The sequence below is a fragment of the Babylonia areolata genome, chromosome 25, assembly GCF_041734735.1.
Source record: "Babylonia areolata isolate BAREFJ2019XMU chromosome 25, ASM4173473v1, whole genome shotgun sequence".
In the NCBI taxonomy this organism is placed as follows: Eukaryota; Metazoa; Mollusca; class Gastropoda; order Neogastropoda; family Buccinidae; genus Babylonia; species Babylonia areolata.
The window spans coordinates 21,285,647-21,312,705 of NC_134900.1; the positions used below are offsets into that span (position 1 = coordinate 21,285,647).

At 41.5% G+C, this 27,059-nt stretch overlaps 1 protein-coding gene across 1 annotated transcript in view; it reads right to left on the reverse strand.

Annotated features, from left to right (window-relative positions):
• LOC143299905 (transmembrane protein 116-like) overlaps positions 1-27,059 on the reverse strand; it is an 89,220-nt gene that overhangs the window by 25,914 nt on the left and 36,247 nt on the right. Inside the window, exons 7-10 of the mRNA XM_076613413.1 lie at positions 19,636-19,737; positions 17,709-17,748; positions 2,749-2,835; positions 2,460-2,511 (exon numbers count right to left, since the gene is read on the reverse strand). Coding sequence (XP_076469528.1) covers positions 2,460-2,511; positions 2,749-2,835; positions 17,709-17,748; positions 19,636-19,737 — 281 coding nt within the window. The remainder of the gene's footprint in view (positions 1-2,459; positions 2,512-2,748; positions 2,836-17,708; positions 17,749-19,635; positions 19,738-27,059) is intronic.

The following is a 27,059-nucleotide window of genomic DNA, read 5'->3' on the forward strand; positions in this document are numbered from 1 at the left end:
CTTTTCCTCATCAAATCCTGAAAGCAAATCATTCACTATTCTAAGAAGGGCCGTTTCGCAACTATGACCACGTCTATAAGCTGACTGGTGGGAATTAAGTAAACCATTTTGTTCCAGATGAGCTAGGAGCTGAGACAATATGATCTTTTCTAGTAGTTTTGATAAAAATGACAGATTAGAGACAGGTCGATAATTTTTCAAACAATTATGATCCAAAGATGGTTTCTTGATGAGTGGACGTACAACAGCAGATATGAAGCTTTCAGGAAAACAACCGGACAGTAAGGAAGAACTGATGACATGAGTAATATGTGGCAGTAGAACATCAATACATTCAACCAACAAAGAAGACGGGACAGGGTCAAGCTCACAGGATTTCGGACAAGCGCTCAGACACACTTTCTTCACAAAATCTTCAGTAACCGGTTGGAAACAATGTAAAACAGGACCACTGTACACGCACTCTTTAACGGGTGAAGAAGGAGACACAACAGAGTCAAGCTTCTCACGAATGCATAATATTTTGCCGGTGAAGAAGTTGGAAAACTTTTGAGGGAGTTCCTGCACCGAAAATGTTGTAGGGAGAGGAGTGTTTTTCATTTTACCTAGTAGACTGTTCGTAGCGTTGAAAAGCTGTTTGGCTGTGGTGCATGCAAGGATTTTAGAAGAGTAGAACTTTGACTTTGCCCTGTCAACAATGTTTGTTACACTATTCCTGGCTGTCTGAAAAATGTTCCTATTGATGGTTAAACTAGTGGCATGCCAGTGCCTCTCAGCTCTCCTTCTCTCCTGCTTGGCCTCCAACAGCTCTGGTCCCACGGTGTTGTACCAAGGCGACGGGGGACGATTGGAGATAGGCGCCGAGTCAACGGGGCGTGCCCGTCGAGTACAGCGCGTAGGACAGTGGATAGCTGGTCAGCAGTCGGCTCAAAAGGGATATCAGTCAGCAGGTCAGCTTTAAATAAGTCTAAGTCAACTGAGGTCAGTGTGCGCACCTCCTTATACACACGGGGAGTGGGAGGTTTGGTGAGGTTCAGATGACACGTCACACTGTGATGGTCAGAGGACAGGGTGTGATCGACGGTGGTAGACTTCAGGAGGCAGTCCTCATTTCTGTGCAACACCCAATCGACGATGTGACCACGATTGTGTGTAGGCTCGGTTACAGACTGGTTAAGATTGAACAAACTGACAATTTCAAGTAATTTAGAGGCATAAAACTGTGTGGGTGAATCAAAATGAAAATTAAAGTCACCAACAATAAGTAGGGAGCCTGGTAAACTGTTAGCGTATTCTAAGAAGTCCGGAAACTGTTCTATGAACATCGTATTATATTAACGTAGAATGCAAATAACGACTGGAAAAAAAGATACAAACACATATCTAGTGCATACAAACACATACGTCAAAATGAAATACTAAAAGCTTCAAAATTTCTTAACATCCACATATGCAGACATCCACCTTAACTCTTTCACCACCAAGTTTCTGTGTGAAAAACAATTCCCAGCACGAAATATTTTAGGCTCGATGCTCTCAGTCATAGGATTTGGTTCTTGTCAAAACAATACTGTGGACTCGGTCACTTCAAGCTCAGTCAAAGGGAGAAGGTTTGCCAATTTCCTGTTGTGCGGAACAGCCGGCTGTAGCTGTCAAACTTTGTTACAAATGAAAAACAGTCCATTTAACATGATCCCTTGATGTCGACTTAAGTCACCAACAGGTATTGTACCAGCAGTAAATGAGTTAAGACAGCAACAAAACAAAAATACCAAAAAGTACCATAGGAATAACACTCACAAAAACAGCAGCATCACGAAGAAAAAGAAAAACATGAGAGCTGTACATGAATGGTAAAAAAGGTATTGTACACAGACAGGTAACAGTTTTATTTTGTTTGGAGGGATGTTAAGTACATATTGAAAAAAGGCAATGCACTGATAAAAATCATCTCATACAATTAGTTTCAGTTTCTCAAAGAAGCATCACTGAATTCGGAAAAATCCATATACCCTACACCACATCTGCTAGACAGATGCCTAACCAACAACATAACCCAATGTGCTTTGTCAGGCCTTGAGTGCATGCATATAACATATATATCAATTTTTTCTGTGTACCCACCAGAGTGATTTCTTCTACATAATTTTGCCAGAGGACAACACCTCGGTTGCCATGGGTTTTTTTTTTTCATATGCCAAATGCGTGCTGCACATGGGACCTCAGTTTATCATCTCATCCGAATGACTAAACAATCAGTTTAATTTTTCAGTCAAACTTGGGAGACAGGAAGAGAGCAGGCTTCGAACCCAGACCTTCATGAACTCTTTATCAGTTGATGAGTATCTTAACCATTCTGTCACCTTCCTCTTTCCTTCCTCACACAATTAACAGTCACATTTCAATGATATTTTAATATCCACCTTCTTTCTGTATTTTCTGTCTTTCTCTTTACTCACCTCTCCTCATGGCCACATGCCTGAAGTCTCTTGCAATGCACATATACAGAACCTGAAAATAAAAACAGTTCCACACAGTCATCATAACATGTCTGTTAAACTAGAAATAATGTAGTAAAAAAATAAATAAAATAAAATACCAATATCTGTCAACTGACATCAATGACACATCAATAACTGAACTGTAAAACAAATGAACTGTCTTCAAAGACTAGTACATACACACAAAAATACATAGAAACATACACATGGAAAAACCACACACACACACACACACACACAGACTCACCATGTTAAGAAGGAAGACGATGAGGAGAGGCAGAAGAAATACCAGCCTGTACATCAGTAACCACTGTTTTCCATCTTCCACATAGCTCTGCACACACACACACACACACACACACACACACACACACACACACACTCACACACACACACGGACCACTTTTACCACATCAAACACCTTTTTTTTTCCAGCCCCAAAGAGACATTTCAACATCATTTACCTCACTGTATACAATTTATAGAATAACCATGAAACACCTCTGGAGGTGACCAGTCAGCTGGCTGACAGTTAGCCCTTGACTGCACCGTACATCATAAAACACACAGTGCCAATGCTGTGCTGACGTACATCATAAAACACACAGTGCCAATGCTGTGCTGACGTACATCATAAAACACACAGTGCCAATGCTGTGCTGACGTACATCATAAAACACACAGTGCCAATGCTGTGCTGATGTACATCATAAAACACACAGTGCCAATGCTGTGCTGACGTACATCATAAAACACACAGTGCCAATGCTGTGCTGACGTACAGCATAAAACACAGTGCCAATGCTGTGTTGATGTACAACATAAAACACAGTGCCAATGCTGTACTGATGTACAACATAAAACAGTGCCAATGCTGTGTTGATGTACAACATATAACACAGTGCCAATGCTATGTTGGTGTACAACATAAAACACAGTGCCAATGCCGTGCTGATGTACAACATAAAACACAGTGCCAATGCTGTGCTGATGTACATCATAAAACGCAGTGCCAATGCTATGCTGATGTACAGCATAAAACACACAGTGCCAATGATGTGCTGATGTACATCATAAAACACACAGTGCCAATGCCGTGCTGATGTACATCATAAAACACACAGTGCCAATGATGTGCTGATGTACAGCATAAAACACACAGTGCCAATGATGTGCTGATGTACATCATAAAACACAGTGCCAATGATGTGCTGATGTACAGCATAAAACACACAGTGTCAATTCTGTGTTGATGTACATCATTAAACACACAGTGCCAATGCGGTGTTGATGTACATAATAAAATACATAGTGCCAATGATGTGTTGAAGTACATCACAAAACCCGCTTGATTAACTGGTATTATATTGTTGTTGTTTTTCACAATAATAAAGCCTATTTAGCACACTTTTTTCTATTAACTTTCCAACATGTAAAGTCAGAGCAATAGGTCTGTAATTGTTTGTATCAGTTTTTGGCTTGCCTTGTTTGACAAAAGGAACCACTGTGGACTGTTTCTATAAAGTAGGCAAAGTACTGTTTGACCAACAATGTTGAATATGATTATGTAGAAATCAGAGAAACTAATTCAGTAAATGCTTTGATATTTCATTTGAAACGGCGTCTGGTCCAACAGAAGTTTTTGGTTCCAAGAGAAGATATAGCTTCTTTCATTTCTAGAAAAGTGATTGCAGCGTTTGTATTATGTTTGTAGGAAATTTGTGGATCATCATATTTTTTGTTTGCTGCTTCCTTTTCCCTTTGAAGTCTTTCTTTCTGTGGCAAACCCTCTGTACAACTGGATTCTACAAACATTTCTGTAAATACTTCTGCTTTTTCAAAAGCTGTCAGGAAATCTTTGTTTTATAATTTAATGTTGTAAACAGGTAAATTTACACACTTTTCATTTCTTTAATATTTTCCAGACTTTGTGGCCTTTTATCATTTCTTTATTTTTTCCAGACTTTGTAGATATCTTTTTGATAAGAAACATCTTTGTTACAAAAATCTGACCATTACTGTTGTTTGGCCTGGCCTTATTTTCAGCTATAATGATTTTTGTTTGTCTTCTTTATTTCTGTCTGTTTTTCTTCATCACCTTGGTCTTTGTTAATATACTCTAAATGTTTGGTTTTTAGCTTTTTTTTAGCTTCTTCACATAGTTCGTTCTGCCACACATTGCCTGAATTGCACTGCATTTTGGAATAGACCCGCTGTCAACATTTTCAACGCGAACCTATTTGACATCAGTGATAGAAGATGGGTTTCGAATCTGGTCCAGTCAGCTTTTCTATCATTGTATTTTGGAATTTTATCTTTTATAAAGTCACATAACACCGAGTTACCTTTTAAAGTAAAGACAACCATTAAGTGATCACTGCCCAGCGTGTCTTTTATGGTAGCCCACTCACATTCTGGGGTAATAACAGAGGAAATAAGAGACAGGTCTATGGGTTGCGAAAACTTGCACGCGCATCACACCCGGCAACCGGACGCTTCCACCATCTTAGGTCTATAGAAACAGACTCTGGCTGTGTATTGCGTTCAAATGCTGTGTTGCTGATTGTTTTGTATAATGGCGGAGAAGACAAATTTTCTCAAAACAACATTCGATATGTTGAAACATTACCAAAAGAAGCAAGAGAACGGTACAATGCCAAACTTTCGGTGATTGGCGACTGACATAGATCCCTATGAAATATTGACTGAAGGGAGACAGGGATTTTAGTCAGTCAAACCTCCGTCCCAGTGTCTGAGTATGGGGACCTGTACATTAATTATTTTGTTCTTGGCAAGTCTGCTTACACACAGTAGGACTTCAAGCCACTTAAATGGAGTCTACCAACAGTTTTTGGCCGGCTGAATTAACAACGTTACAACGAATGTCACTGCGAAGGTAAGTTTGCCACTTGTACTTTAGATCAGTCACCGTGCATTGAATCACAATCATTCTAGATGTCTTGCATTTGGGAGAAGTGCATGCAAATGGTAGTTTTTGAAAAGGGATGTAAATATGTGTGAAGGGAAAGGGCGTTAATTGCATGATTTACCAGTACATATATATATATATATAAACCCCAAAAATGAGGGTTGATGTTGGTTGGAAGAAATATTCTCTGTGTGTGTGTGTGTGTGTGTGTGTAAATGAGAGAGAACTGCAGATTTAAAATAATTTTTAGTCCACACTTTTTAAACATACCTGGATGTTGTGAAGCTGCAGATCAGAACATGATCTACAGAAACAAAGTGATAAAAGTGTGTCATGTTATATATGTCATCAGCTATATATGCACAATTCACCACTTGTGTCAGTGTATCACTGTGACAGAAAGATGGAGGGCAGGATATATATATATATATATATATTTTTTTTTTTTTTTGTTTTTTTTTTTTTTGAGAGAGAGTAAAACTGAGTATGTCATAAATGATATATGCAGATGGTAAAAGTAAGGATATTTATTCATGCATCTGTTATGTTTTTCCAAAATCAAGTCTTCACTTTTACCTTTATCTCCAAAGAGAAATTCACATGTGGTTGTGTTGCTCATACTCATAATGCAAACATAAATTATATTTAATATTAAAAGATATGTAAGTGCTTAAATAATCAAGAGATCACATGAAACTATAAAGTTACAGTACAATTCACACTGACATATGTATGAACAAATAATCTATGAAGACTGAATGTATCAAGAACACTGATCAATATGAATTAAATCTTAAGACACATGCACTTGTGAAATTTAACTGACATAAAAAAAACAACCTGGCATACAATGTATGCAACGCAAAAGCACACTAAATGAGCCATAGCAAACCAGACCTCATAAAACATCACATTTCAACCATTAAAGTTCAACACACACACACACGCACTCACACATACACAACCTGGTCATACATAGGCATCCATGCACAAACTCTGCATAGCATATATATACACTTGCACAACATACTAAACAAATATGATGTGCACAAGTATGCATTTTAGTCACCCCCACACCTAAAAAAACAACAACAAAAACAACTGAAATGTTGATGTTTCAGGTTCTCCACCCCCAGCAGCTGAATGAAAAGGCTCTTTCCAGGCCCAGGATCATTATGAGAAAGGACGGTGCAGTGAAGTCAGCACACTGCACATGCATGGTTGTCATTGGTGAAACATGTACACATGTAGCAGCAGCTATTATCTTTTGGATTGACTATATTGTGTGCAGCCAGGAAAACAAAACAGTTACTATGGGAAAAGCTCACTGGAAGGTGTCACTGTATTCATGAACACCCAAATAAATTTTTTAAAAAGACGTTTCCATCATCTTTCTCAAAACTTTTTTTTTGTATATTTGGAATTTTCTGTCATTTTTCAGTCTGCCATTTTCCATCAAAAGCCTGTTCATTTCATCTTGCACACATCCAATGATACCTGAGGTGAGATCTGTGTGTGTGCCAACAGAAGTATAGGTGAGATCTGTCAATGTGTGGGTGTGTCCTTTGTGGAGAAAAATGATGATTGTTATGTGCTGTATCAACACTGACATCTAACTGTTCTTCAGCATGTGAAGACAAGTCAGTGGACTCTGTAGACTTGTTCAACTCTGACAGTTCTTTTGCTTCTGCCGGGCTTTCAGTCTTGTACCTCTGTCAGAAGGTTATCACCCATGCGCATGGCTGAGATTCTGAGTTGGAATCCAGTCTGGGTCATCAGTGTACATTTCATTTGCAGGTTCACCTGTAGGCACACCAAGTACACATTTTGTAAATTACAAAACACAATACAACACATCTTTATTTATCCATCTGGAAATAAATTGTGCATACACAGGCTTGTCAGTCACCCTACACACAGCCAAGTCTACCACATTCACATGACAAAGGCTGAACCAAAGATATAACAAAAGCAACATATATAAAGCTAAATACATGCAACTACAAGGAAGTAATACAACACAGCGGGTACATTTCACACACACACACACAAACACACACACACTGTAAAATAGCATGAACATTAAGAAACACAATTTCAGAGTAAGAAATGCTTACAACTTAGTTATAAAATCATTGATTGTTAAGTGAGGTTTAGTTGGGGTTTTTTTGGTTTTTTTAAGTAATAAATTGCTTTCTGCAGTAACAGAGACTTAGACTTGGAGAGATGTTCTAAAGTAACATGTTCATTAAGATAAAATATGCAGGAATAAGAAATTCTGCCACAAATTATTCATTATAAATAATAAATCTTGTATATAATGTATTCTGATCACTGCAGACACAAAGGTTATAAGTACTTAAAAAACAAAATTTAATATCCAATTTAGTACAAACAGGTACAGCTATAAAATGAAAGATGACAACCGAGTCTACAAAAACTAAAAATGGAGAAAGTTTATAAAAACAAAAACAATAACTGTTGGTTGTAAAATAACACTCTTTTAATAAAAGGCATCCAACATTTCAGGACATAGGTAAGTTTTCAGGGACAGTAACCACATCTGACACAGTCTCTGAAGACTGACCTATTGTCTGAAACACTGGACGCCTCTTATCAAAAGTGAGTCTTAATTTACTTTCTCCATTTGTACAAACATTTTATAATTTTTTTTTAGCAGTCTCTTACAAATCTGGCACACACACACACACACACACACACACATACGAAGTGCCACAAAACACAACACAGTAATTCTACAATTTTAAATAGTTGACAATGTAGTGTTTTGAAATATACACCGTATCACATCAACCAGTATTGTCTTTAAATCTGTGAGACTGTGAAATATTCTTTCATTAGGCTGCTTTGTCTTTCTCATTGTTAGAACTTGGGACTGAGTCAATTGATGACTTGATCATGCTTATAAAAGGAAATTTTCTATCTAAAATTACGTTTAAATAACATACTTACCGTGACCCAACTAGTGCAGACTCCGGCAGGGGTCTGACATTTCTGTCCTGTGCAAACTACTATCCGCCTATGCAGAGAAAACGAAACTACGGCCGATAACCCCCCGGAAGTAGGTAACCTCCCTTTTGTCCCGCTGGCTAGCGCCCTCTTTTGACGGCAATATGCCATCACCAGCGCAGCGAGCAGGGAGAACAGGAAGCGGGGAGGACGGGAGGGTCTTAAATTTGGGTCACGGTAAGTATGTTATTTAAACGTAATTTTAGATAGAAAATTTCTTTTTAATTACACATACTCTTAACCGTGACCCAACTAGTGCAGAATAGCGCGACAAGGTGGAGGGCTCACCTGTTCTACTGTCTGTGTGCTGTGATGGCCTGTTGTGCAACTACCACAGAAGCGATGCCTCTTGCGCCATCATCCTGCAGGCGTGCGACGTCTTTCTGGTAGAAGTCGATGAGCCATCATCCCTAAAGCGATAGGTGTCCTTCAAGTAGAATTCGACGAAAGTAGAGTGTACTGTGTCGCCTAAGGATATTGGTGCGGGCAAAGAAGACAGAGGTCCACAACTGTATTGTGGGGGAGGTCTGTGGACCACAGCTCTGCTGATAAATGTAGCGCAAGGAAAATCGGGTCGGTGGGTTGAATCCACACTTTACTGAGAGCCCTTCGAATCAAAGGAAGGGAAGGAAACACGTACCCTTATAGGGTTGTCTCATCTGAGCGCGGATGAGTGTCAATGCAAGGAGGTGCGCATGTGGTTTGATCTGATGATTCCACAACGGATGTGGGCCGATAGTGGAAGTGATTTTTGTGTTTGAAGGAAACTGTGGCAGGAGACAGAGGTAGGTCGCTGTGTTGGGCTTGCCTTAGGCATGACAGCCAGATCTGTAGAGCTCCTCCATGCGAGCTGACAGGCGATGGGCACTCCCCCCCCCACCCCCCACCCAACTTTTTTTTTTTTTTTGACGTTGTCAAAAAATGACAGCACTGGTATGTTGCCTATGCACAGAATGGCAGACATTTGGCAACAAAAGACTTGATGTCCCTGGTGTCTCTGGGACAGGGTTGTGTAATTGCCCAGGTAGGTACCATCACGAAGGGGCATATGGAAGGCTTGGTGGCTTCTCTACCTGAGTGTGGCATGTTGGAGCAACCTGCAGAAAGTTGTCGGCAGTCAATGGCTGGGTTGGATCAGGCTGTGGAAGTGCATTTCATGTGCCCACAGGTCACTGAGTCTCATTCTGTGGTGGAATTCCCAAATGGAAGAGGGTTTCCAAGGGGAAAATTTTTGCTGAAGGTTCTTTAGTGAGAAAGGGGACCAGATCCATGACAGGCCTCTGGCTGTGTGTGGTGCGCACTGAGTCTGGGATGGAGCGGGGCGGGGCAGGGGGGTAAGTGGCTCAAGATGTGTTGTACTGGCTATTTACATCAAAGCACTGATCTGACATACGTTTTCAGTATGGCCAACTGCAAGGTGAGAGCTGTATTATCAGTGGTTTCTTAATTGCAAAGGGAAATCATTTGCAGCTTAGTCTTTCCTGAATGACTATGTCTCTCAGACTAGAAGTCAAATTGCACTGGGACTTAGTGCTGTAGCCTTGGGCCTAAGTAGCCTTTGGGAACCGTCCCAGTGATGAGTCCTAAGGCCCTCTTGATTGAGGGACCGGGGATGCAACTTGGGCAAAACACTCTCTACTATAAATTGTATAATCGAATTCCAGCCTGAATAGTCTGGACAGCAGTTGCCTCCTCTGCTGTTCTGATGGTGACTGTCGTACACGACTGATTATCATATATTGTTCCTAGGAGGACACCAAACAGCATGGGTAAATCAGGAAACAGCTGCTGTGTGCTTCAGGGACGAAGGTGTTCACCATGCAGGTTATGTTGCAATGTAAGGAAGCCGGAAAGAGTTGACGGGGTCTTGTGGTGCAACCATGTGTCTGAAAGACATGGTGCTTGCTTCCGAAGTGACAACAAAGTCATCCTCTGACAGGCCCTTGACCGAAGGCTGGGGCTCCATGATGGGATAGCCTGCCAAGCCTAGAAACCCCTGGAAGTGTCTCACTGGAAAGACAGTGCTTGAGGAGGAATGCCCATCTGTAACCACGGCAGTGGTTGTGTGAAGAGGCTGAAAGGATCGGGCAGGGAAGACCAAGTGCAGAAAGTGCTTTCAAACGCCAATTGTTTGAGACGTTGATGCTGGATCTGTGTTCAAACAAGGTGATGGGGTGAACTGATGTGCTTGAATGCGGCATCTGCCGTGCTGGTATGAGTGGGCAGAAAGGTACACCCCTGTGGCTAATGGACGGTTCGTTGTGCTTTGTGAGACGCATCCGTCCTAGTCAATATGCCTTTCTCCAAAATGTAGAGGAAAACAATTATGACCCAGGCCTTCTGCTACTAGAGAGGAGTGGAAGAGATGGGCTTAGGGTGATTGTCTCCTGCCCAGTGGGCAGTTTTTGGGTCCGCTAAAACTTGGAAGGCAAAGATAGACACCCCTTCATGGGAAGGCTGGCTAGGATGTAGGGCCCGTGTGGAGCTTTTGTCACAACCACACTGGTGCAAACCAAGGGTTGTTGTAGGCAAGGGGAGGAAGAAGGGATGCCTTACAAACTTGGAAGGAATGAAGGGCATGTGTGTCCGGAGTGGCACCACTAAGTTGGACTGCCTCATCCCTCCTTGTGCATCTCCAGCCTTATGGGTGATTGTTGCAGGCAAATGAGTTGGGTTGCCTTGCCCGTCCTTGCACCAAGAGAGGGGGGCATTCTTAGCCCTGTGGGTGTGAAGGGGGTGTGTGTGGGTCCCTAAGGACCAGCCACTACTGAAATGTGAAGGAGCATACATTCAGGTGTGAATGAGGTGTTTTGTTTTTTGTTTTTTTTTGTTTGTTTTTTGTGAGTGCAGTCGTCCTCCGAAAGCAAGGTAGGGATGAATTTATGAAAATGAATACATATATGTGCAAAGGGAATATAAACTTTCATCAACTCAAGTGATGATGTCAGAAAGATGCCAATGACAAGAGATCGAGACACAAGAAATAAGTGGCTGTATAAGCATACGTGTAGTGTGCACAGATATACCCAAGTAAATGGGTAAGTGTGCACAATCATCAATGGAAAGGAACCTGTCTCTGCACCTATATATGAGATGTATATACACATATGAACAAAGTGCCAGTACATAGAGGCAGAGAGTTCTGGGCATTGTGAACAGAAGGCCGCAAATGCAAGTGTGCCTATATTGCTATGTAGGGAATCTCAATGAATAGATGTCAATGAATAGAGATAGAAATATAATTGTACATGTTAATATGAAAGTTGTCTGAACCTATCCCATAAGCACACGCACGTGTATACTGAGGGATAAGTACACATCTATAAGCGAAAGCAGAAATGTGTATGAATGTAGCAAGATATCTCATAGATATCTATGTATATGTGTGTGTGTATATATATATGTATATATATATATATATATATATATATATACATATATAGATTTTTTTAATTTTTTTATTGTTGCTTGTGATAATAAATGAAAAGGATAGAAGGGGAAATATTGTGATTTATTTCCTGTGGCCAGTAGCCTGCGAAACAGCAAGTGCAGTTGCTATGCAAAGATGTGTAAAGTCCATGACTGGGCATGAGGACCCAATGAGAAACTGAAAGAAAACATCGTTGGTGGACAGCACGGGGGGCAGGAGTGATGTGCTGTGTCGGCGAAAGTAACTACAGCTTCAAGCGCCTAGGTTACAAATGCGGAGTTGCCTCCCTTGGCGCCGAAAATCGTCGAAAAGGATGGTGTCTTTGGAGCACATATCCCCTGGTGCGACGTGTCCTCGCTGTAGAGGGAGGAGTGTCATGCTGTGTGTGAGAGTCCGTGGTTCGGTGCCACCATAACCGACACAGGTGAAAACGACTGCAAGGGGAATAATTATAATGTCCCTTAGTGCCGTGGGCATCCCAACCCGAATCGGTCGCCATAAGACGCGAGACAGTCGGAGCACGTGGCATGATGGCGCCGTAATCCAGTGTTATGGGCGTCGTAGATGAGGGGGTGACAAGTCCGTCGGCTTGCCGTGGGATGTGCATCCCCCTGTTGCTGAACGGCGGTCCAATCTCGCGAATAGCTCCTGCGAGAGGACCGACGTTCAGTTGTTGTGTGTTGACAGATAAAGGGATAGACAAGATAGGCCCGAGCACTGCCGAGAGGCAGGATCGAGTTATTAAGAGGTACTCCAACGTGGAAGTGCCAATATTAGTCTGGGTAACAGCAGAGTTAGGCAATGGGGCAGGAGAATCCAGCACTGCCGAAGTTCCAATGGGGCGTGCACGTACCTGCTCTGTGGGCGAGGGGCGGTGCAGGTGCAAGGTGTGGCACCGGGAGGCAGAGTGGTGCATAAATGCTGCAGCAAGTTAGCGATGAGTTGCTGATTGTTTTGTTGAGTAGCTTGCTGAGACACCATTAGTGGATGGGAAACAGCAGCACTCGGCAGTGTGGCAGATGGGGTCATCACCGCATAGCTTGGTTGGACCGTGCACACACTCGCACTGAAGGTGAGGAGCAGTGCCGGTGCAAGGGAAATAACTGCGGCGGTCACCGACAAGGGTGCCGAAGCAGGGGTTGCCTCCCTTGGATCGGGTGATCCGGACAAGGAGGGGGGTGCACGCGTATGGGCAAGCGTGTCCCCTAGTGGTCCACCTTCCTCCCTACACCAGGGGAGGGCATCCCTACACGCCTCGGTCGCTATTGGATCCGAAACGGTCGAGGCATGCCGTGTGGGGGGTCGCGTGATCCGATGTCACGGCTGCCACCACGGACGCATCGCAGATAGGGCCCAGTCTAACATGCGGATCCAAAACAAGCTGCCTTGTGTTGTTTCCCCAAAGGGATTGTGGCACATTCCATTGGTGCAACTGTGGGTATGGGTAAAGAGATAGAGGAGATCGACTCGTACACACTGCCGACTGGCAGGGCCGAGAAAACGCGGATCGCGTCGAGTGCGTTCGCGGATCGATAAAAATGACATTAAAGGTAACACTGACCTGAGTGTGTGACAACAAACCTCTAGAAGTCACCAGAGGTGTAGGAGGTGGCGGAGGTCTGGAGTCGACCGGAGGGAGCGGAGGAAGTGGAGAAGGCGGCGGGTTGGCGTTGTTTAGAGGGCCAGGAGTAGAGGGCCCAGAGTGTCAGCGAATCGATTGCGATCGCGCCTTAATTTTAGCATGATTCCCCAATCGAGCTACACGATTATGTGACCTGGTTGGAGACATAATTTGACAACAAACAAGAATGCCAGAGAATCGACAGACAGGCAGAAAATACGAAAAAACTTAGCCGTGTGAAGAGCACAGGAACAGGAGTCATGATGGCTGCTGGAAAAAGAGGGCGCTAGCCAGCGGGACAAAGGGGAGGTTACCTACTTCCGGGGGGTTATCGGCCGTAGTTTCGTTTTCTCCGCATAGGCGGATAGTAGTTTGCACAGGACAGAAATGTCAGACCCCTGCTGGAGTCTGCACTAGTTGGGTCACGATTAAGTATGTGTAATTAAATTCAATTTTCACTAATAAAATCATGAAACACCTAACAGAGCTTGCAATTGACAACACATTATATTGTGTAACAGACAGTACTACACATACCTTTGATGGTGTAGCTTGACAATGTCGAAAGTCTGTTCATCAGCACAATCCATTCTTGTCGACGTGTTTCCACAATTTGGTGGATATTCGATCTCTCCCTGGGTTGTCCTGACTGTGGATATTCTAAAATAAATGCAAGTCCGACCTATTCTGGCATCCTCGTCTCTCTGTGTATGTATGCCGTGGTACGAGGTCATGGTCTTGACTCAATGTAAACACAGTCTCCGCTTCGTTTGTTATCTCCACATGATGGCAGACGGCACGCGCTGTCAAGGACGTGACGTCGTCTTTTCGTAACCCATAGCTGTTGCTCTATGTCACTACATATCTGGGATTCTGGTTACACTACCGTCATTTAGAAGATGAAAAGATGAATCCACTACATTTTCAACAAAGTGATTGTTAATAGCCATTTTGCTGTCATTGTCCCTGAATGGGGAATGGGCGTTGAAATCACCGGTTATTAACCATTTTTCATTTTGGTCTTGTAGGGTTCGTAACCATTCTGTGTTTTGATTGTCTGGACCTTTGGGTAGGAACACCGAAGTTATGTTCAAAATGATTCGTTGTCCCAGAATGGGGAATGGGCATTGAAATCACCGGCTATGTTCACCGGCTATGTTCAAAATGATTTGTTGTCCCAGAATGGGGAATGGGCGTTGAAATCACCGGCTATTAACCATTTTTCATTTTGGTCCTGTAGGGTTCGTAACCATTCTGTGTTTTGATTGTCTGAACCTTTGGGTAGGAACACCGAAGTTATGTTCAAAATGATGTTCTCATTAACTTTAACCCTTACTGCACATGCTTTTATATCATCTGTGTTATCAAATACTGGAGGCTGGATCTCATGAAACATCAACTGTTCTTTTAAAGAGATAACTGTCTTGATCTTTTCTTTATCATCCTCCTGGAACATGGGTGGATAGTTATGATTATGTAATTTAGGGATTTTTGTTTTGTTTACATTTTATGACTGCAAAAGTAACACGATAGTTATTAACAAATAATGAGGCCAGGAGATGAAATGATTAACAAATAGTAAAAAGTGGTAACTCTCTCCATTCACAAGGTACACAACTTCACAACTTATTTACCTGTGTGCTAGCTGAATTGGTAGCGTAAGCAGCACTGACTTTTTGTTAACACGATAGTTATTTTCCAAAAGATGCTGTACAAGGTTTGGTAGATTTGTTGAAACAGATCTGCAGTTCCATTGTATAATACCAATCTCTGTCTGGTGTGTGTGTGTGTGTGTGTGTGGTGTGTGTGTGTGTGTGTGTGTGTGTGTGTGTGTGTGTGTGTGTGTGTGTGCAATTGTGTGCGATGTGTCTAAAAATAATAAATCTGGTATATCCCTCACACTGACAATCCGCACTTTTGTACAAAACAAGTAGATTTGGGAAAAGAACATAAATAAATCATTTCTTTCTTAGTCTCTGAAAAAAACAACACCCCACTAAGGACAACTAGCATCATCACCAAGCCAGATACTAAGGTTCACTGTCTCTTCTCTTCTCTCTTGTTTTTTTTTGTTTGTTTGTTTGTTTTGTTTTGTTTTGGGTTGTTGTTTTTTTTTGCTGCCCACAGCTGCTCAGCCGAGCACAAAATCCACCTCTTTAGTTTCCGAGCAGCGTCTAGCGTCTGGGGTCAAACCTTTTTTAATGCCAGTGGTATTTCTGGCCCCGCGTGCCAAACCTGGACACTGCCTTCTTTGTTTCACTTCGCCCCGCAGCCCCTGCCCCACTTTTCTCACGCTTCCACAGCATCCACACATTTCCTGCAGGGATTACACTCACCCTGCTCTCCATGCCCCTGCTGCTTGCACTCACCATGCTACAGTGTGTTCATTTAAACACTTGTGCTGACAAGAAAAAATCTACAACTCAAAAGGGTGGGCTGATCTGCATGCAGGCATGCTAAATGTTCTGGTGATTTTTACGATTTCATTGTAATAAGCGTATGTTTTCTTAGAGAGGGATTTAAATTTTACGATTTTTGCGATTATGTTTCTGCTTGACCTTCTCTTCTCTTTCTTCATGTATGTTTCAACCGTTGCCACAACAATTGCTATGTAAGAAAATATATTGTGTTTGGAGTCAATAGAAAGCTCATTTTGCATTCTTTGTAGAAACCCACTTCTTTTGTCGTTATTTCCAATCCATCCAGGAAGATGATGCACGAAAGAAACAAAGCAGATTTACCGCTGAACAAGCGTACAGCGAGTGCCGCTGGCACGGCCTTTTTGTCAGCCGCGTTTATCTATATCCATGCCCTACTTCCTGGGTTCATGAACTTTCGCTGGGCCAACTAAAGTGCCAGCACTGAACATCCGTGTGCCCCTATCTTCAGATCCACTTTAATAGCATGAATCCCACACAGCTGACATAATCCTCCATTCATAAACACACCTGAATATGTTACTGTAATCAGCTTCAACAGCTAAAACACCACACAGATGAACACATGAAGAATGAAACAAACAAGGTATACTACAGATAACTGAGGAAAGACCGAAAAAACAATACACACCACACAGATAAACAAACATATGAAGAATGACAGAAACAAACACAGATAAACACATGAAGAATGACAGAAACAAACACAGATAAACACATGAAGAATGACAGAAACAAACACAGATAAACACATGATGAAAGAAACAAACAAAAACAGAAAAAGAAACACATGAAGAATGACAGAAACAAACACAGATAAACACATGATGAAAGAAACAAACAAAAACAGAAAAAGAAACACATGAAGAATGACAGAAACAAACACAGATAAACACATGATGAAAGAAACAAACAAAAACAGAAAAAGAAACACATGAAGAATGACAGAAACAAACACAGATAAACACACAGAGGAGGAAAGACAGAAACAAACACATAAAGAAAGACAGAAACAAACACAGATAAAGAATCACAAGAGGAAAGACAGAAACAGACACAGATAAACACACACATGAAAAAAGACAGAAACAAACACAGATCTATAGACAAACACATGAAGAAAGACAGAAACAAACACAGATCTATAGACAAACACATGAAGAAAGACAGAAACAAACACAGATCTATAGACAAACACATGAAGAAAGACAGAAACAAACATAGATAAACACATGAAGAAAGATAAGTACAAACAATACACACCACACAGACAAACACATGAAGAAAGATAAATACAAACAATACACACCACACAGACAAACACATGAAGAAAGATAAATTCAAACAATACACACCACACAGATAAACACATGAAGAAAGATAAATTCAAACAATACACACCACACAAACACATGAAGAAAGATAAATTCAAACAATGCACACCACACAGACAAACACATGAAGAAAGATAAATACAAACAATACACACCACACAGACAAACACATGAAGAAAGATAAATACAAACAATACACATCACACAGACAAACACATGAAGAAAGATAAATTCAAACAATACACACCACACAGACAAACACATGAAGAAAGATAAATACAAACAATACACACCACACAGACAAACACATGAAGAAAGATAAATTCAAACAATGCACACCACACAAACACATGAAGAAAGATAAATTCAAACAATACACACCACACAGACAAACACATGAAGAAAGACAGGAAACAATGTCTCACCCAACAGTAACTTTCGTGTGCACTAAAAACAGGAAAACATCTGCAGAGAAAGAAATCCTTGATGAGATTAAGCCCTGTGACTGTTCATGTCAAATTAAACAGACATAGGTCATTATTATTATCATCATTATCATTATTATGAGCATTTATGCCTAATCTTGAAAATAAGCCCTAGGCGTTTACAAATAGAAAACATGTAAATAACAAAAAGGAAAAATTGAACACAAGATACCAAACATCATTAAAAATTATTCATCCCCCACTCCCCCCTCCCCTCCCCTCCCACACACACAATATACACAAGCACAAGTGCATGCACACACACAAGTCATAGCACACATTCGTAAATAGTACACAATAAAAAATACCAACAAATTCTGAAACTATCAAAACTCACTCACAAATGAATGGTCATTTTAGTTCATACTGGAAAGGGATGAGCTTTTGAGAATTAATCAGAAGGGGAAAAGGTGAGTCATCAGACTGGATTTGAAAGATTGCAGTGAAGATGAGTGACGGAGAGGCTGAGGAAGCTGATTCCAAAGAAAGGGGGCTTGGTATGAAAAACTGCGTTGGCCATACGTTTTGGTTCGAGCAGGGGGGATCCTAAGCATATGGGTGTCAGAAGAGCAGAGTTGGCGTGAGGGTATGTAAGGATGAATGAGATCAGAAAGATACTGTGGACCAGAAGCCTCAATGGACTTGAAACAAAGACAGACAACTTTGTAAATAATCCTTTCTTGTACTGGGAGCCAGTGTAAAGCATGAAGGAGAGGAGAGACGTGATCAAATTTACAGGTACGAAAGACAAGACGAGCAGCATGGTTCTGGACTTTCTGAAGCCTAGCAATGAGGTAGCTGGGTGAACCAACAAGAAGGGAATTACAATAATCCAAGCGGGACAGCACAAAGACACAGAGGAGAGTTTTAGCTGCAACTTCAGTCAAGAGATGATGAATGGTTGCAATTCTGCGAATTTCAAAGTAACAGTTTCCATATATCTGCAACATGCTGCTGACAGGAAAGAGACTGGTCAAGTATGATACCAAAATTACGGATGGAAGAGGAAAGAGGAATGTCGGTGCCACTAAGGGAGACTGAGTAAGGAAGAGAGACTGAGTGGCAGTCTTTGTGGGGTGATAATCATGATTTCAGTTTTATCCTCATTTAATTTAAGCTTGTTTTCAGTCATCCATGTTTTAGGATTGGAGATGCAGGCCTGAATAGAGTCAATGTGAGAAGGAAGTAGAGACGGATTTCCCGACAGATACTGCAAGTTTTCATCGGAAAAGCTATAGTTGGAAAACGAATGATGATTCACAATGGTGGAAATCGGTTGTGTATACAGAACAAACAGAATGGGCCCAAGCACAGAGCATTGTGGCACATCAAACTGTATGTTGGAAGGGGAGGATGAAATACCGCAAACAGAAACAACATTGGACCGGTCCGACAGATAAGAATGGAGCCATGAGAGAGCAAGATCGCAGGAGACAAGATCATGTAACAAGGTCATGCTTGAGTAATGATGGTTATATCTTTTACTATTTTAAAGTGCCATCACAGTTCACTGATTGATTCACAAGTAACACACACAGTCATGCTCACACACACACACACACACACACACACGCATGTACACCCTTACACAAACGCATTTGTGTGTGCATGCATACAAGTGATGACATGTGTGTATGTGCATGAATCTGATTCCTTCTTCACACACAAGCACACATGCATCAACATCTTAGCAGAGTTTGTAAATGAAGCACTCCTCTCTCTCCTTCTACGCTCTCTGCCTTTTCCTCTCTCTCAAGGAGCCAGTCAGATATACAAGTATTCTTGCACCTGTGTGTGCATGAACCCATGTGCAAGAATGTGCTTCATTCTTCGCACACAAACACACACACAGAGTACCTCTACTTACTGAGAACACTGTGCAGGAAAAATGTGCATCAGTGAGGATGGGTCTTTCTTGATGAAGTGAGTGACCAGCATGAGGAACACTCCCACAGTAAGTGGCACAATCCTGAAATGAACACTTTGAAATCAAGTCGCACAGGTACATTCAGCCATGTTGTGTTACTGTACAATAATAAAGAGTTCTCTGCTCTCTCTTTTTTGACATCTGAGTGTCTGTGCACAGTCGATGTGCATATATATCTGCAGCATCTTCAGTCTGGAACTTGCCACCATGTGAAATTTGTCTTTTGCAGTACATGTACCTCACTCAAAACCTAAGTGTTGAAACATCACCATTCTGTATTTCACTCTGTCGTGTCTGTTATGTGTGTCTTGGGAGTGTGTGTGTGTGTGTGTGTGAATTTTTTTCTGTCATTCCCTTTGTCTGCATTACAATAACTTTTTTCTTGTGAAGACCACAAAATTTTACACTGCATCAATGATGTGTATAATACAAATATATAATCACTATTACTTCTATTACCACTATTGGTGATAGTGGCAGTAGTAATAGTAGTATTATGTGTTTTTTCAGTGACTTCTGTTCTCTTAACAATTTTTTAGACTGAACAAAATAAATGGAAACACCAGGACAGTTAATTCCATAACTTTACTCATCACATGACTGACCTTTCAGTTTTAAACACTGTTGACATGACAGCTGGGTGTGACACTTCTCATTCTGTTCATGCAATGTTTCTGTACCCTGTCTGGTGACACACCAATGATTTATCTCCTCTGTCTGGTGACACACCAATGATTTATCTCCTCTGTCTGGTGACACACCAATGATTTATCTCCCCTGTCTGGTGACACACCAATGCTCTATCTCCCCTGTCTGGTGACACACCAATGATTTATCTCCTCTGTCTGGTGACACACCAATGATTTATCTCCTCTGTCTGGTGACACACCAATGCTCTATCTCCTCTGTCTGGTGACACACCAATGATTTATCTCCTCTGTCTGGTGACACACCAATGATTTATCTCCCCGGTCTGGTGACACACCAATGATTTATCACCTCTGTCTGGTGACACACCAATGATTTATCTCCTCTGTCTGGTGACACACCAATGCTCTATCTCCTCTGTCTCCGACCTCGCCCAATGATAATTAAATTCCAAAGATGGAGCGATGCTATGATTATCATGAGAGACAGAAACGGTAAAAATCGAATGCTCATGAATGAGGGAATTCGTGTAGCTGCAGATCTGACCAAAGAGCAAAGGGACACTGTAGGTCGATACAGAGAACAAGGAAAACACGCTTTCTATGCCAAAGGTAAGCTGGTCGTCCAAGATTTCCAAGCACACCCCGCACATGAAACACGGTTCCCTGTTTCATTTGCACAGAAAGTAGCAGGTCCATCAGTAAACCAACCCGGTACCCTTCCGCCTTCGGGTGAGGTGACTGTTCCAGAAAAGAATCCAATGAACCCTGATGATGACAGACACTCACTGGATGAGCAGCCCTCCTCAGATGAATCGGACCACCATGCCACACCCAGCACAGTTACCCCCGACCAAGCTGCGCCTGACCCAGTTACCCCCTACCAAGCTGCGCCTGACCCAGTTACCCCCTACCAAGCTGCGCCTGACCCAGTTATCCCCGACCAAGCTGCGCCTGACCAGTTACCCCAGACCAAGCTGCGCCCGACCCAGTTATCCCCGACCAAGCTGCGCCCGACCCAGTTATCCCCGACCAAGCTGCGCCTGACCAGTTACCCCAGACCAAGCTGCGCCCGACCCAGTTATCCCCGACCAAGCTGCGCCCGACCCAGTTATCCCCGACCAAGCTGCACCCGACCCTTCTACACCCAAGCAGCCGAGATCTCCAGGCTCAGCACAAGGCTTTGGACGAGGGTCTCCTCGCCTCCCGAGGCAGCATGTTTCCGGGTCCAGCACTGTGGGGAGGGGTGGAAATGGAGGGAGGGGAATTGTGCATGGTAGTGGGGGGAGGGATGGAAGTGGAGGGAGGGGAAGGGGAAGAGTGAACAGGGCTGAAAACACTCTTTATCAGTGCTTGCCAGTGATGACCCGTACTCGTTCTGCCTCACAGCAGAGTACTCTGCCAAGTGACTGGAAAATGGACACATCAAAATCTGTGCCCTCTGATAGCTGGCAAAAAAACAGTGACCAAAATACCGAGAATAATAAATAATGAGCAGGTCAAGGCCCAGGTCAATCGAACATTACTCTGAATGCAGATAATTTAGATGTGCAATCTCATCATGTTCCATGTTTATTTGATAAGCAGACTGAATGTGCACGTGACTGTTTTGTCTTTTCTCACATACAATGTTGAAGGGTTATTTTCAATGACAAACGAACTTGATTTCTCATCATTTGTTTTTCAATATGATTTTGTCCTTCTAGTTGAAACCTTTGCACAGTCAGTTCCAGAATCATTCATACAAACTCACATTCCTTTTGTATCCCCTGGTGTGAAAGTGCCAGACAGTATTCACGGTTGTCTTTCTGGGGGTGTTGCAATGTTTGTACGTAGAGATCTAAGTAAGTACGCTGAGCAAATTGAAGTGGAATTCGATAACGTAATCGTACTGAAACTATCTCATAAGCTTCTTGGAACATCCACTGATTGTTTGTTAGTAGGAATATACATACCCTCTGAGAACTCACCTTACTATGAAGAAACTGAAATATATAATGGGATTACACTGCTCGAAGCACTTCTATTCGATTTAGCACGGGACTATGGTGATATCCCGCTTATCCTATGCGGGGATTTCAATTCGAGAACAGGTTCTTTGAACACACCAGGCATTGACCCAGTTGCAGAGATCCATGAAATGAGAACTGAATACAGTGAAACTAATAACGAAACCAGTAGACATTCTAGTGACGTAAGTGTCAATTCCTTTGGGAGACTTCTTATTGATGTATGTCAAGGTTTCAATTTGTTGATAATGAATGGCTTGCAGTCTTTACACTTTCCAGATACTTTCACATATGTATCACAAACTGGTTGTAGTGTTGTAGACTATTTTATTGTTTCTCGCAGTTTACTATCAAGATGCATAAGAATGAATGTTTTACCAATGATTGAATCTAAACATTTACCTGTAGATTTGTACATGAAAACTACTAGTGAAATTAGCTTGAAAAAGATGTGCCTAAGTCATTTTCATTCGTGAAGTATAAGTGGTATGAAGAAAAGCAAACCGAGTTTATGTGTAGGATACACTCTGATTACGCAAAAGACTTACTGTGCAGAGCCACAGCTTCGATCGAAAGTAACTTTAATGAAGCACTTTATTTGTTTAATGAATATCTGAGCCATGCTGGCGAGTGTATGAAAAAAACAGTTGTAATTGGAAACGAAAAACAGCATATATGGTTTGATAAAGAATGTAGACAAGAAAGGAAATCACTTCGTCAGAGTTTAAGAAAAATTTGTAAAACTCGTTTTTCAAACGATGACAATACATACACGCAAAGCAAGAAAGACCTCGATGACGACAGAAACACATATGCACAAAAAAGAAGAGAATGTAAAGAGCTTCTAAGACAAAAAAGAAACGATCACACAAAGAGAATACAGTTAATATTCTACAGAATAATTTAAATAACCCAAAGAAGTTTTGGGACACCATTCGCGCTGCGCGCCCAAGGGCCGGAGTGCACACTACTATCAGCAGTGGAGAATGGTACGATCACTTTAAAAATGTTTTTAGTTATCCTGAAAGTGTTCCAACAGAGAATTATAGTAATCAGAATGACACAGATACCGCGAATGAAACTGATAACTGTGAAACTTTAAATAGGTCTATTTCAGCAGATGAGGTTCGGGATGCAATCAAAGCATTAAAACGCAATAAGGCAGCAGGACCAGATGGCTTGATAGAAGAATTCTTTAAGAACAGTTCAGAACAAATCACACCTTTCCTTGTTAAGTTCTTTAATTTTCTTTTTGATCGCGGTTTATTTCCTGATGAGTGGTGTCTATCAATTATACAGCCACTACATAAGAAAGGTGACTTGAATAATGCTGATAATTATAGAGGTATATCACTGTTGAATATTTCTATCAAGTTGTACAGCTTTATTTTGAACAAACGCATCACACAATGGATAGAGGACAATAACATTATTGGGGAGGAACAAGCAGGGTTTAGGGAAGGTCACAGCACATTCGATCACATTTTCACCCTTGTAGCTATGATACAGAAACAATTAGTAAGACATAGAAAATTATATGTAGCCTTCATTGATTTTCGGAAAGCCTTCGACTCAGTGTGTAGGGACAAATTATGGAAAATACTGCATGAGAATGGTATAAACGGTAAGGTTCTAAAGGCCCTGAAAAGTATATATAAAGTTGTCAGTGCAAGAGTTCGCACGGGTGGTGACGTAACTGAAGCTTTTCTGTGTCCACGCGGTTTGAAACAAGGGGAGCCCTGTTCACCAGTTCTTTTTTCACTATTAATTAATGAATTGACAAAAGATATTCTTCGTAGTGGCAGGCATGGCATTCAGCTGTCGCCAGACTTTATTGAGTTATTTATTCTTCTTTTCGCAGATGATGTTGTTTTATTCTCTGATAGCGTTATTGGTCTCCAAAATCAGTTGAATGTGTTATACAGAACATCAGAACGACTTGATCTAGTTGTTAATTTAGATAAATCAAATGTAGTTGTTTTTAGAAATGGTGGGCATTTATCTTTAGCAGAAAGATGGTCATTTGGAAATGAAACATTGCAAACTGTTAACATGTATAAATAGCTCGGAATTTATCTGTCCACAAGACTTACGTTCTCTCATTCTGTTAAAGATCTCGCAGATCGAGCAAGGAAAGGAGTGTCAGCAATAATAAAAGTACTTTGGTCCATTGGAGAACATTCACAACAGGTATTCTTTAAGATGTTTGATTGTCAGATACAGCCAATACTGATGTACGGGTCTGAAATATGGGGTTTAACTGCTGATCAAGAATACACTGAAAGAATTCACTTATCAGCATTGAAACGTTTTTTGGGTGTGAGTCCAAAGTCACCTAGACACTTGGTATATGGAGAAACAGGAAGATACCCACTTTTTATCAATGCTTATGTAAGATGAATTAAGTTTTGGCTTCGAATAGTATGCATGAACGAAAACAGATATACAAAAAAAGCCTATTATATGTTATTATCTCTGCAAAGTCAAAATTACGTTACATGGGCGTGTCGTGTTCGTAATGTTTTATATATGTATGGATTTGGCTTCGTTTGGGAAGCACAAGGTGTGGGGAATATTAAAACATTTATTTCAGAATTCAAACAGAGACTAACTGATTCTTCCACTCAAGAATGGCATACTGCACTCGAAGGTCATGATTTCTTTCAAATGTATGCAAGCTTCAACCCAAACTATAACTCCTAAAGCTTATATATATCAGCTCAGGAATGTTAACTTTCGAAATTGCCTTGCTAAGTTTAGAATGGGTATGTCTCCAATTAAACATAGTTATTTACAGTACAAGCCAAATTTGAATAATGCTGATAGTTGCTGTCCTTTTTGCTCCAACACGATTGAAAATGAAATACACTTTCTGTTTGTATGTCCTAAATATACGGAATTGAGACACGAATTAATACCGCTTAAATACTTCAGAAGCCCATCATTGTCCAGACTCTCTTCTATCTTAGCTAGCGAAAATTCTGAAACAATCTGGAAACTGTCAATGCATATCTATAAAGCACTAACTTTGAGGAAAAAATGCCTTAATGATATGTAAATGAACACATGTTGCATGCTACATTTTGCTGTGACTCCTGTTGTTATGGGCCAGAGGCCTGACAATTAAAACATTTTTTGACTTTGACTTATCTCCTCTGTCTGGTGACACACCAATGTTCTATCTCCCCTGTCTGGTGACACACCAATGCTCTATCTCCTCTGGTGACACACCAATGCTTTATCTCCCCTGTCTGGTGACACACCATTGATTTCTCTCCCCCCCCCCCTCCTAATTCACCACACAGCAATGCTTCTCTCCCCTGATTCACCATACAGCAGTGCTTCTCTCCCCTTATTCACCACACAGCAATGCTTCTCTCCCCTTCCCAATTCACAACACAGCAATGCTTCTCTCCCCTTCCAAATTCACCACATGCTTCCCTCCCCTAATTTACAAGACGGCATTGCTTCTCTCCCCTAATACAACACACAGCAATGCTTCTTTCTCCTTCCTAGTTCACCACACAGCATTGCTTCCCTCTTTTTCTCTCCTGTATATATCAAACCAATTCCAGCATTACTGGCACATGGGTGCTAAAATAACAAATTATTGTGTATTTTATTTTGTTACACCATGTCATTGTTATTGCTATGCTCCAACTAACCCCTCAGTTCCCAGTTCAGGCTCAACTAGTCAGATACAGAACCGTATTGCAAATCTAAGTTGTGATCTGTGCATTTGTCTATGGAGTATTGATTTCACTATTCCTATTGCATTGCATCAGACTGATGATTACATATGGCCTTTTATTTCATTTGATTTAATTTTTTCCCCATTTGTATTATCCCCCCTTTTGTTTCTTGTTTTTAAATGATCTTCGATCTTCCTCTGTGGCCGTCATCCTGTTATTGTCATGTATCCTTGTTTCTCTATGACTCAAAAGAGTTAATGGGAATAAACAAACTCTGAAACTCTGAAGCTTCTCTCACCTACCTAATTCACCCCATGGTATTGCTTCTCTCCCCTACCTAATTCACCACACAGCATTGCTTCTCTCCCCTTCCTAATTCACCAAACAGCACTGCTTCTCTCCCCTACCTAATTCACCACACAGCAATGCTTCTCTCCTCTACCTAATTCACCACACAGCATTGCTTCTCTCCCTTACCAAATTCACTTCACTGTACTGCTTCTCTCCTCTACCTAATTCATAACACTGCATTGTTTCTCTCCTCTAATTCACCACACAGCAATGTTTCTCTCTCCTAATTGACCACACAGCATTGCTTCTCTCCCCTAATTCACCACACAGTATTGCTTCTCTCCCCCGATTCACCACACGGCATAGCTTCTCTCCCCCTACCTAATTCACCACAGTGCAGGTAGCTGCATCAATCTTCACTCTGAAGACCACTCTATTCCCCTCCCGCCTCACTTCCTTCTGATGTCTGATTGTGTCTGTGGCCATTCTGATTGACTGACAATGAATGCTTATTTAGCGCCTATCCTCGGTCGGAGACCAAGCTCTAAACGCTTTACAAACACGGGGTCATTTGCACAACAGGCTGCCTACCTGGGTAGAGACGCTAGCCGACTGAAGGATGCCACAGGGTGCTCATCATTCTTTTCCTTTGTCATTCAATCAGATTTTAGGCATGCACACACACACACCAAGACAGACATGTAACATTTTACATGTATGACTGT